This window comes from Parus major, chromosome Z (genome assembly GCF_001522545.3).
Source record: "Parus major isolate Abel chromosome Z, Parus_major1.1, whole genome shotgun sequence".
In the NCBI taxonomy this organism is placed as follows: Eukaryota; Metazoa; Chordata; class Aves; order Passeriformes; family Paridae; genus Parus; species Parus major.
Window position 1 is genome coordinate 72,659,188 of NC_031799.1, and position 12,452 is coordinate 72,671,639.

Below are 12,452 nucleotides of genomic sequence, written 5' to 3' on the forward strand. Positions count from 1 at the left end.
GGTTCAATACATTAAAAAAAATCATAAGATCACTGCTTGAACAAGTTGTGCAGTGCAACACTGTAAAAGGATTCCAAAAATTCACAATCCTCTCCCTGTGTGATGCCCTTACAGTGAAGAAGATTCTTTTGGCTGTAAAGATGAAGAGTCTACTTTTTCTGGTGCTGATCTCTGTCTGTTGGGCTGAACCTCACCCTGGCAACTCAAGTCTGGAGCATGAGAGAATTGTTCACATTCAAGGTAAGGAAATAAGTGAGAAAATACCAATATCTTCATATTGCTGAGGGAAACAGAATAATGTGCTTAATGATCCTTAATTTACTTTTTTTTTTTAATGCTGTCACACTATTTTTTAAATGCTTTTAATTACTGGTGACCAAATGTTTCCTAATCTGGTTCTGTTGAATTATTACTTCTCCTATGCAAAGTAAAAAAAAAAAAAAAGTTGCACTGTTTAATAGCACTTAGTAACAACCTTGTAAAGGTTAGTGAGTAAAGTACAGGATGATTTAAGACAGAGAGAAAGAGCATGCATCTTAAAGTAATAAACAACTGCAGTGGGTTGAGATACTTCAGTTTATTGTAGAATAGATTTGATTTTAAGAGGTCTGCTGTACATAGCTCTCCACAGCACAGAAATTTATTGCCATGGTTTATTTAAAAAGACTCAGCACATCAGAGATCTTAATTGAGCAACGTAAACCAGGGGAAAAAAAAATAAAAAAAGTAACTTACCCTGAAAGAAAAGTGCCTTTCCTCATACCTTTAATTCACACTAAATATTATCCTGGCCTTCTGCATAATCCTGTTTGGTTCACGTTTGAGTCCCAGAGATTATAGCTGTGCAGGATTTGAGCCTGCAGCACAATGCAGCTGTTTTTTCAGTCCCAGCTTCAGTCATTGAGGGTTATCCTGCATAGGAAGAATCAGGGGGTTTATGCAGTAAGGACAAGCAGAATGAACAGGGATTTTCCTGCTCTCACTCCTGCCTTCCTTGAGCCTGGCTGAAATCAATTTTGCAAAATTAAGAAATGCAGAATTACCGTCCCTTCTCTCCCTATCTCTCTCTCTTTTTAAAGTTTGATTCCCCCCTCTCAACAGCCAGAAAATCGTGCTGTTTGAGTTTTTGTGTAAATATGAATTACCAAGCTAGAGCAGGGCACCAGGAAAGGGCTGAACGCTCAGGAAATCACAGGAAAGTCACAGAAGTTAAAGGCACCCTGCACCTATTAAAAGAGGGATTGTCAAGGTCAGAGAGCTGCTCTCCCTCTGAGCAGAATCACAGGATGAAGGTCAAATGAAAGTGTGATGTCAAAATGAAGACCTATCGCTGCTCTGATAATCTTTCTTTCCCAGGGCTCACCAATTTCCAGGAAATTTCAAACACTGATGTCTAACAAACATATATTTTGCCTTTCCTTGTATAGTGCAGCTTTTTATCTCTGAGCTTTACCTTTCTGGAGAGTTAAATCAGTGCAGTAAGTGTCATTCAGCTGTCATACATGTCCCCTGTTACTAAACCAAGCAGTTCAGAGCTCACAGAGCTTTCAAGGTGAACCCTCCTCCCTCCCCATGAGAACTCACCTGTGCCTCAAGGGTTTATTTTTTGAAGAAGAGCCGGATAAAGATTTAAATTTGAGCTCTCCCACCAGCTGGTTCAGGCACTGAAATACACAGGCAGACCACAAATCAAAGAGACTGAAACTGCTTGGGAGGTGGCATTCTTGCTTCTGGTTTTTGCTATTTCTCTCTGCATTGTGGAATCCCACCAGGGCTGGGATCCCTCTCCTCCCCAATGCTGCAAAAGAAATAAAAAAGAGATTAAAGAATCTACACCTGGAGATGGGATGGAGATCAGGGAACACTGCAGAAGGTGTTCAGGTGTGTTTTTTTTTAATCACATTAACAAACCCAGCATCCCTCTCCCCAGCTGAAATGCAGGAGGTGTGTAGCTAAACTCTGCCAGGGTGGCGTGCCTGGGAACGCCTTGGAATTACAAAAGGTGTGTGAACATTGTGTATTTAAGTACTTACAGAGAGGTGAAAGGGATTTCCTGAGGCAGAGAAGGAAACTGTTATATTCCCCATTCTTTACCTCATGCAATCTCCTCTAGGCTGAGTTTAATTTGTTACAAAGCTGGGTTTCAGGTCTTCTTACTGTGAAAGAGTTTTCTGATATGGAAAACATCCTCCTAATTCTGCACATTTATTTTATGGTCTTGTTCTTCTCCTTCTGTTGTTTTTTGGCTTACAAATAACATTTTTTTCTTCTTTGAAATTCATTTTGAAACACCAATAAGTTAGCACCATATACCCACAGATACCATTTGAGTGTACTTTTTAAATTCTTCTCTAAGTGTATCACCTCCTGATCACTGTACTAGTTGGATGCTGACACCTGATAATATCAGGAATTCATCTTTACACTGGTTCTCATCTGAATTCTTGCTCCTTGAGTACACCCAGGCAGGACTTTATTCCAGAATCTTTATTCCAGGATCCATAAAATCCTCATTTGCCCTTAGTATTTCTGTTTTCCAGTTAACAATGCTTTGTTCTTCAGACCTTGGGTCAAATTTGCTCTTCCCAGCTGTGCTGCAGTGCTGATCAATAGCCTGTGGTGAGAGAAAGTATTTAGCTGTCAGTCTCCCTCACTGCCTCTTGAAATTAACAAGTACAAGCTTTATATCAATAACTCTTCATACTGGACCTCAAAGAGCTGTGTTTTGCACTCAGCATTAAATGTTATCCTACCTTTTTCACCCTTCTTTCTTCAAATATTTTAAATACTCCTCCCTTCAGCACTGCTTAACAAGCCATGTGAAAACTTTATTTATCCAAAAGTCACAATTACTTTATAAGCTAAAATTAGTAGAAATACTAAAGAAATTGTACTGAAGGCAGTTCACTGGCCTTTTTCATATATTTTTACCATATCACTCAATTCCCTAAGCTCCAAGCAAATAATACATCACATTCCTCAGCCTTACACATTTGTTTTTATTATATACCTGATATCAGATTACTCTGACTTTCTTTGGCAAATATCTGCTTCATCTTATCCCTCTTTCTAGTCCTGACTCTATTTTTGCTGCTCAACAACCTTACTTTAAAATCTGATCTAAAGCCATGTTTGCTGCTGAGGTCAGACTAATTAGCTGGTTAATGGTTGAATTACTCTCTTTACATGTATTTGTTATTTTGCTGCTGCTCAGAAATGCCTGGTACTGTCCTCAAGTGACAGGTGAGGTCACACCTTCACCATCAGGTTTGCCACACCCAGTGCCAGTAGGTCTGGGTACCCCAATTTTCTGCCCCTACATCAGTGTAAAATCTCCTGACAACTCTCTCAAATTCAATATTTTTCAATCAGAACAGCATTTCATAAATTGTTATTGTTCTACAATTGTGCTTTGCTTTCATAGACACAGAGCTCTGCCTTTCAAATGTCCACTCCCTGGGAAAAAAGAGTTTTCTTTATTTTTACTAAACACTTCCCCAGTCTCTCACACTGCAGTAGACACAGCTTCATGTCTTTTTTCTCTTTTAAATATTTCAGTTTTTCTCTGGAAATGATTTGCTGATTTCATCAACAGCTCTGTTCCTGCTGACAATGTCAGTTCTAGCTCCTGGTTCTCTCTTTGTTGGTTAATACAGTTAAATTTGGACTTGAGCAAAATTTCTCATCTGCAAGATAGTTTTACCTCCCTTCTTCTCACAGTTACTTCTTTCAGCTTACTTCCTCTGTCCCAATTTCTTTTTTTATATATTTTTATATATTTTTTCCTCCTTTGGTTTTATTCCTGTATTGATGAACAAAATTTATAAAATATGTAAAGCTGCATTTTACCACTTCTGTGGCTTTATTTTCTTTGCTGGAGCCTGTGGTGGATTTGATGTTTCTGGTCAGAAAGAAAACAGCACTGCTCCCAGAATATCAATGTAATTAGAGACTCAGATTTATTTTTTTTCCCCCTGAAGATCTGCAAAGTCTCTGTGACCCATGAGAGAGGATGGATCCTTTCAGTGCTCACTTTGTCCCTCTCTCTGATCTGCTCCTGGTGCTGCTCACTGACCAATTACCCCAAAAAAGACAGAGCACCCCTGAGAGATGAAGGCACTCCCCTGGGTGTAGCTGCTCTGAAAAATAAGCAGAGTTGACCAAGCCAATTAATTCCTGAGTTAATTACCTAAGGTGAGCCACAGCCTTTGACACAATTCCAGTTTCTTCAGGCTGTTGAAACACAAGAGGCAGCACCAAGTTTGGTTCATGGAGGATCAAATTTAACATTTCAGCGTTCCTCTGAATGTAAGAAATTCATGTTATGCAGCATTTTGCTATGTTTGAGATGCACCCCTTTACCTGCCAAGATCTCTGCACAGATTTATTTATGCATACCAAAAAAATATTTCAGCATGGAATTAAGAGAATACTTTTTAATGCTGCCCAATTGAAACAAAAATATATAAAAAAAAAAATAAAACAAGAGAAAGCAAAAAAAAAAAAATCCTAAGCACACAGAAATAAGTCTATTAACCAATAACAAAAGCAGAGGAAAAGTTTGACCAACTTTTTCTCCAGCATAATGAGTTTTATTTACAGTCCACCTCTTTTTCTTGAAATCAAGTCTTGCTCTGAAAGAGCAAGAATCTGAAGAGTTTCTGGACCAGACAAAAACATAATAAAAGATTAAATGCACTAATTCTTATCTGCTCAAGACAATCTTGATTATCTTCACACTTTTCCACGTTTGACTTCTTTCCTTTTTCCCACCTTTCTGTATATTTCCACTTGCCACAACACTGACATTTTTTCCACTTTCTTGCCTTTGTGTTTCCTGCTTTATGTCTGGTTTGTTTTCTCCTCCTTGCTTTTTTGTTTTGCTGTTCAGGACAATTTTGAGGATGCCACCAGTGTGCTGTCATTGAGGGCACCCCAGACTTCGTGCTCTGGAGCACACCTTAAGTGATAGGTTTATATCACTTAAGGGGTTGTAAAAAACACATATTGCTGCAGAAACACAAGGATTCACATGGGACACAGGTTTAAATCATTAATTTTCCTTTTTCTGGTTACGTCAGTGGAATTCCACGTTTATAAATAGCATTTAGGGGTGAGCAAGGGACTGGAAGGGCTCCTTGAAGTTTCTGCATAGTGTTTTGGTTTTGTCAAACAGTCCTCATGCCACCCATGAAGATTTACTTGTGTGAGGAAAGAGTGCAGAGACATTGCCTTGATTCCTGTTCCATCCTGTTCTGCTCTGTGACACCTGATCTCCATGAAATTTATCTACACCCAAGCAAAGCACACTTAGAAGTTATTTAAGGCAATAATTCAGAAGAGATGATGTTTGTTATTTCCCTGATGGTTTTATGTGCTCTTAGGTCTCCTAGAAACCTAAACCTGAGTTAATATGTCCTCTTTAACAATTCCCCCTCAACGAGTTACTCAAGTTGAGGAGATGGAATCAGCTGAAAAATGTTTTATCCCAGCCTTGTAATGTCTTTTTTACAAAGACAGATTTCTTCTCTGCCATATATAAACCAGGTATTTTTAGCTGTACTATTATTTGGAAACTGAAGCTTCTCACAAAGATTTATCTAGCAGTTCTCTTACCAATTTTATATCAAAACTGAAGAGGAACGTGTTGGGGATGCTCTATCCTGTCTGTTGAGAGGCAGGAACATGGGAGTTGGATCCTTGCCTTTTCTTTCTCATGACACAGCAAAACTGCATCAGTGCTTGAGCCAAAAAAGAGCATCTTTCACCAGTCTTGCAGCTGATATATATATAAAAGATTTTTAATTTTTTTTCCCCCAAAAGTAGAAGTAAAAAGATAACTAGTTAAAATACATATAGAAAAAATGTGCACTATGTGCAAAAAAGTGTGTGTAATTCTCCCTCATGTTTTTCCTCAGTACTCTTTGAGTGGTACTCCTATGCATCAGCAATGCATTTCTCTACTTTTATTTAAATAAAATTTTAATTTTTAATTTAAAATAAACCCTTTAACAAATAACAAATGCAAAAACAATAACCAAAAAAAAAAAAAAAAAAATCGGGGATTTTTTAAAGCAGAATGATATAGGATATTATTAAGCTAGGGGCCTGCTAACAGTGTGGAACATTTAGGGGAGACATGAATTCTTCTGAAAAAACACGTCTGTGATGTCATCCCTGGCTCATGATTTTGTTTTTCCTGAATGTAAAAATGCACATTTTTTTTTCTTCTGCTGTTGCTTTGTAAGGCACTCCATGAAAATGCTGGAGTAAATAATTTTTGTGGCCAGCATAGGACTGTGGATAGTCCTGGTGGATAAAACAGATAAAGCTGTTTGCCAGAGGTTGTGGTGTGGCTCATCCTCTCTGCCCCACACGGTGTTCTTGGCCCTCCAAGCCAGGCTTGCCATCCTGCTGGTGTGCAAAACCCAGTAAAGGGAGAAAAGTAAAGAAAAAAGGAGACCAGAAGAAACCCCCACAGCAAAAGTATAATTAAAAAACACACACACAAAAAAAAACCCAAACAAAAAACCAAAAAAACAAACAACAAAACAAAAACCAAACAAACAAAACAGAAAAAAAAACCCAACAAAACAAAAACAAAAACACCACCCAAAAAACAGCCCACAATGAAAACACAAACAAACCTTAACTTATACTAAAATTTTGAGCTAAACCAAGAAGGCAGCAGGTGGGACTGAAGTGAGAGCTCCAAAAGAGCAAGGCCACCTTACTGTCCTTGAAATGAGCATCACACTGACCAACACCAAGGTTAGAAATGGACAGAGCAATGACCACCAGAGCAGGAGTGCTCATTGTGCCACTTTCCCACTGCTGGGGAGGCAGAGATGAGGAGGAGGAGGAGAGAACAGGTGCCCAGCCTGTGCCTCATCATTTAAGGTAGCAAAATATCCTTTCCCTTGCAATTCAAACCAGGTACTGAGATACAGCAAAGCCAGCCCAAAAAAATCAGTGTTTTAAGTGAGTTTTCACCTTTTGTCAGGCAGCCTTTCCCTACAGCCTGGGACATGTGTGTTGTCCTGCAGAGCTGGACTCCTTCTGCATCCTGGACTAACCCTGTTCCAGCCAGCTTGGCTGCTCCTGCACTGTGCTTTTTGCCTTTGTCATCCACCTACCTCCACCAAGAGGATTAACAAAAGGCCACAGTCTGTCAGAATCAATAGCAGGGAGGCAGGAGTGGAAAGAAACACTGAAAATTTGTCAGCAGTGGGGCCTGGCTCTGTGCTAACAGCTCGGCTGCTGCCTGTCTGACCATGCAAAATGTGCCTGGAAGGGTGGAAAGCCCCACTTGGGAAATCTTTCTAATCCAAATTCTGCCCTTGGAGTTGAGACCAGAGCCAGTCAGCAGGGTGCTGCCACCTCTGTCCCATCAGAAGGAGCAGCTGGAAGCTGCCCAGTGCTGCTCATCCACAATCTGAGGCTCGGCAGTGGCACCTGAGACCTGCCCTGTCCCCAGCAAAGATCCAAACTGTCCTGCTTTTAAGGACTGCTCCTCCATGAGGGTTAAACCCTCCTTAATCCAGGGGTTCCAGAGTCCTACAGTTGTTTGGCTGTTCACCTCACAAATTCTCTGGTATTTCTGGTAATTCTGGTATTTCTGACGGGAGCAGCTCTGGGAAAGAAGTGTTATCCTCCTCAAGTGACACCCTGGGCTCTGTGACCACACCTGGGTGTCCCACTCTTTTCCTTCTTGAAGCCACCTTTCAGATATCCCTGCCATTTAGAGACAAAAGCAATTTTATTTAGAAGGATTAGCCTTGTCAGAATGCCCATGAGAGGAGCAGCCAGGGAGCTACTGCCCTTCAAATCAGTGTTTCCTCTCCCATCACAGTTCACAACATCATCCCATCACTGATCTCCCTTCATTGCTTCACAGCAGATCAGTCCTTGTTTCACTTAGATAACCCAGGAATCAGAAAGCATTTTGCTTATTTGAGCTGAGTTTCACAACAGTTAAAGCGGAGACAACTACATATTTTAAATTTAGGGATTCTGATTTGCTCTGTGTTTGGTTTCTTGGGGGTTTGGATTTTTTGGGTTTTTTTTTTTTTTTTTTTTAAATTTGTCAGCTCCAGGAAGAACAAGACCATTAATTTTACCACACTCCCAAAAATGTGCAGTTTAGCTAGATTTATCCTTGGCTTTCACTGGCTACTGGATAATAAAGACCTCTAAGCCTCTTGCCAAACCCCTGTCATCTCATTTTTAATCCTGAGTCCCTGCTGCCTTCATGTCTTCTAGCCCAAACTGTCCCTCATTCCCCAGTCTGACATCTGCTTTTCCTCGAAAGCCAGAGATCCTTCCTCCTCTCCCAGATCCAGGAGAAGCAGCAGCAGCAAAGTAATTTTCTGCCTCACCGTCTTTCCAGTGAGAAGGGCACATCATCACATTTTCTGTAAAAAAAAATAAAATAAAAGACCAGCCTTTTACGAAACTTGTGGGTGGAAGCACATTCCAAGTGTCACATCTCCCTTGGAACTTCCAGGGGCAAAGGAGATATTCCAGGAGGAGAAAAGCCATGTTTTCCTTTCCTTTTCTGGGTTAACATCCCCTCTGTTCTTTACAGCCACTGAGTCTCAGGTGATGGCTGCTGCAGAGGGCCAGAGGAGGCAGGAGGCAGCCAGCAGCTTCAGGAGGAGCATCCCCAAATTAGGATGCTGATGCTGGAGTCAGAGGTGACGGTGCTCTGGGCAAGCCTCCAGCCCTTGCTGGCACAGGCACAGTTGTTAGAAAGAGTGAGCATTGACAGCCTGAGTCAGAGCCTCCCTGCTGCCCCAGCCCTTTCCACTAATATTTATTAACTTGACAATTTCAGTATTAAAGACCCAACATAGCTGAGCTCTGAATCAGATTTCTTGGTAATAACCACCCCAAAGCATAACATTTCTCCTCCCAAGGTGGACAGAGGACTGTGGAACGTCTTTGTCCCCAAAGGAAACAGGAAAATTTGCAGACAAGCTGTGCTGGCTGTCTTCCTTTTCCTCCTCCTCCTCCTCCTGTGGAAACTGCTGGTAACACTTTCTGTGGTGTCTTGCCTCAGATCACCTCTCTCCTTGGATGCTCTCCCCAGAAAGGGGGAAGATGGATAATTAGAGCATCCCTGAGCCTCTGGAAAGGCAGGCAGTGGAAAAGAACATCATTTAAAAGGGGCTGTAGGTGACCTGCTCTGCAGCTTTGGCTTTTCACCAGGCAGAAAGGTCCCTCACCGTGGCAAAACACCTCACAACACTCAAACCTGCTCATTCTTGGAGCCCTGGCCTGCTCAGGGAACAGCAATGCTCTGGACACAGCAACTCCTGACAAAGGGCTGCACCTTTGTGATACCTGTTTTCCTCAAGCAGATGCACATTTCCACTCAGCAAGCTTGTCTTGGCAATTACCACCCTCAGACGTGTTTGCACAAACACAAAATGCTGCGTTCCCTGGGGTGCAGCTCAGTGCAGGAGTGGACAGAGTGGGAAATCCAGCTGAGGCTGCAGTTCAGGACGATATTTCATTTAACCACAGCCTTGTCACCAGGACTCAGAATCCTGGGACTGTCTGGGGACATTTATGACCCAAAAGTCTCCCTGCAGACTCCTCGTGCTGTGGACACACCTCAGATTCCTGCAGTGCTGAGGACAGAGGCCTGGAGGGGTGGGATAGACACTCCATGGAGAGCTCACCACCCGAATCCTGTCTTCCCAGCCCTTCCCTCCATTTGGGAAATTTTCCCAAAGATTCTCCTGAACCAACCCAGATTCAACCCCAGCAGAAAATTGCTTCTAGCCCCTCAGCAGCCTGTGTTTTTTGGGAGCTTACCCACAGCTTTTGTTGGATTTAGGGAGGGCCAGGCCGAGCCTTGGCCTGGGGAATCACGTTTCTAGGCAGCCACATCGACCTGCAGAACATGCCCAGGGGGTTGCAAAGTCTTTGTTGACAGCCTGTGAATGCAGAATAAGGTTGGTGGTGCTTTCCTAGTGAGCTGGTGATTTTCTGGAGGTTTTGGTTGCTGTCTCAGTGGTCAAGGACAGCAAACCCAAGGGGAGCGCTGAGCTTGCTCAGCCAGTTTTGCAAACTTCGCATGAGGAGCAAGGCAAGAGGCAATGAAAGGGGGGGAAATTCTTACTTTTGGGTACATCTGCTGACTAGCACATGAAATCTGCATTTCCCAGGGTTTTCCCAAGGCAGCACAGCCTTTAAAAGCCCCAGAGATTCAGGGGTGGAAGTGAGCACCTGTCCCAGCTGACTGTCCTAAGCAAAATTATTTCACAGGGCAACATCTGCTGTGGTGACCTACCAGAGGGAAGGAAAGCAGGAATCCTGGTGTGAGGAGGAGAGGAGACAGGTCTCTTACAGGTTTGCATGAAAAGTGAGGTCAAAATATAAAATAGCGACAAGTTTTAAGGAGAGTCAGAAAAAAAAGATGAGGAAAAAATCCATTAGGATGATGGAGAGAGTGGACAGCAGAGGATCAGGTTTTACATTTGGACTGCCTTACTATGATTAGAAGAGGAGCTTACACTCAAAAGTTAGAATAAAATACAAGTACAAATGCCTAAAATTTTAGAATTTTGCTGACACTTTTCATGTCAGTGTAAATAATGCTGTTTGATACATTAACTCTTTTCCTGCTTTTGTGAGTGGGATCCTCTGGATCCCAGGCTGCAAGGAGCTTTTTGTGCTGCTGCCTGAACAAAGCCAAATCCACCCCAGAAAAATTGGATTTAAATATTGGATATTTGTGGAAATAAAAAACAAAGCATTGCTAGACAACTCTTGAGCAAGGAAAATATGGGGTTTGCTTTGGAGCCTTTTATGGGTGATGGCGTTCATTCATCAGCAGTACAGCTCTGTTAATCTATTTAGACAGTGCCCTCCTCATGATTATAGGATTGTCTCTACCTGTGTGAGGGGCACTGAGGTACTTTCAGGTGAGCAAATAATTATTTATAGCAGGTTTATAAACCTTATTATAAACACAGGTCCAGAATGATTGCAGAGCACTGATCCTGCAGACACAGCTGGTTGTTACGGCATCAACCACATCCGTTTTGCAAAAGGAAGAATGCAAACAAATTCTTGGGGGTGGGTGGTTTTTTTTGACATTTTTCTCCTCAAATCCTACAGAAAATGGGCCCCGTCTCCTTGTGGTAGCAGAGCAAGCCAAAATCTTCTCTCACCGCGGCGGCAACGTGACACTGCCATGCAAATTCTACCACGAGCACACGTCCACCGCCGGCTCAGGAACCCACAAAATCCGTGTCAAGTGGACCAAGCTCACCTACGATTACCTCAAGGAGGTGGACGTGTTCGTGGCCATGGGGCACCACAGGAAGAGCTACGGCAGCTACCAGGGCAGGGTGTCCCTGCGGGAGAGCAGCGAGAACGACGCCTCGCTCGTCATCACCAACATCAGGCTGGAGGACTACGGCAGGTACAAGTGCGAGGTGATCGAAGGGCTGGAGGATGACACGGCAGTGGTGACTCTCAATCTGGAAGGTAGGTGACATCTGAGTCATACCTCGAGAAGGATTTATGTGGTGTTAGGGAATTCCTGCTTTTTTGTTTTTTTTCCCCCTCCTGGTACTGGTGATGCTGCGCTATCAGATACTGGTTTTTCACTGACGTTATCAGTGATATTTGTGTTATCACTGATTTTGTGTTATCAACGATAACAGCAAGCTGAGGAAGCAGAATTCATTGTGTCCCAGGGAATCTCGGCCTGGCAGCCCATGACAACAATCATGTCAAAAATGTCATGACAAAATATTGGAAGAACATTAGGACTACTATAGGTCATGCTAGCTTGTCCAGACTCCAGCCAGACTTGGTGGGAGAGGAGCCAAGGAAGGATGAGCAAACACAGTATGGAGAGTTATATCTGGTTTTAATTTTCTCCTGTCATTTTGCAGAGGCCACAGCATCTTTTTACCTAGGTGAAATTATTGCAAATTCCACCCCCCAGTAGTAACTTACAAAACTTCAGGATATTTTAGATTATCAAGAAAATGCAAATTGTCTCTTAAAGATGAAAAATGTTGGAGTAGTTATCCAGAGACAGTGGGTTTGCATTTTTGCAGCCTTATAATTAGATAAGATCTTTATATTACCTGTCAGGATAACTCCTACATGTAATGTCATTTTTTTCAGCATTATTCTTGAAATCAGTAAAGTGAAAAAGTAATGAAACTGGTTTAAAGAGGACAAAATTTCAGTTTTTCTTACTTCTTACGCAAATCAGATACATTTTATGAGTCTCAATGCACATAAAAGAGTGTTTAGCCCTTTCTCCTTTTTTTTTCCCCAAAGCACTGCACTGAACACAGGGGTAAACTAAAAGTTTCATGAAGACATTTCACATCTCTGACATTTAGCAGCAAGTGTGTGCCAGAGGGATCCTGAGAGAGGGAGAGGAGAAAGAAAATAAAAAGAGGAAAAGGGGAAAGGGG

At 42.1% G+C, this 12,452-nt stretch overlaps 1 protein-coding gene across 2 annotated transcripts in view; it reads left to right on the forward strand.

Annotated features, from left to right (window-relative positions):
- Window positions 1-12,452, forward strand: part of HAPLN1 (hyaluronan and proteoglycan link protein 1) — a 63,750-nt gene that overhangs the window by 30,889 nt on the left and 20,409 nt on the right. For both annotated transcript variants that reach the window (XM_019009158.1, XM_019009159.1), the window contains exons 2-3: window positions 115-240; window positions 11,131-11,502. In XM_019009158.1, coding sequence (XP_018864703.1) covers window positions 115-240; window positions 11,131-11,502 — 498 coding nt within the window. The remainder of the gene's footprint in view (window positions 1-114; window positions 241-11,130; window positions 11,503-12,452) is intronic.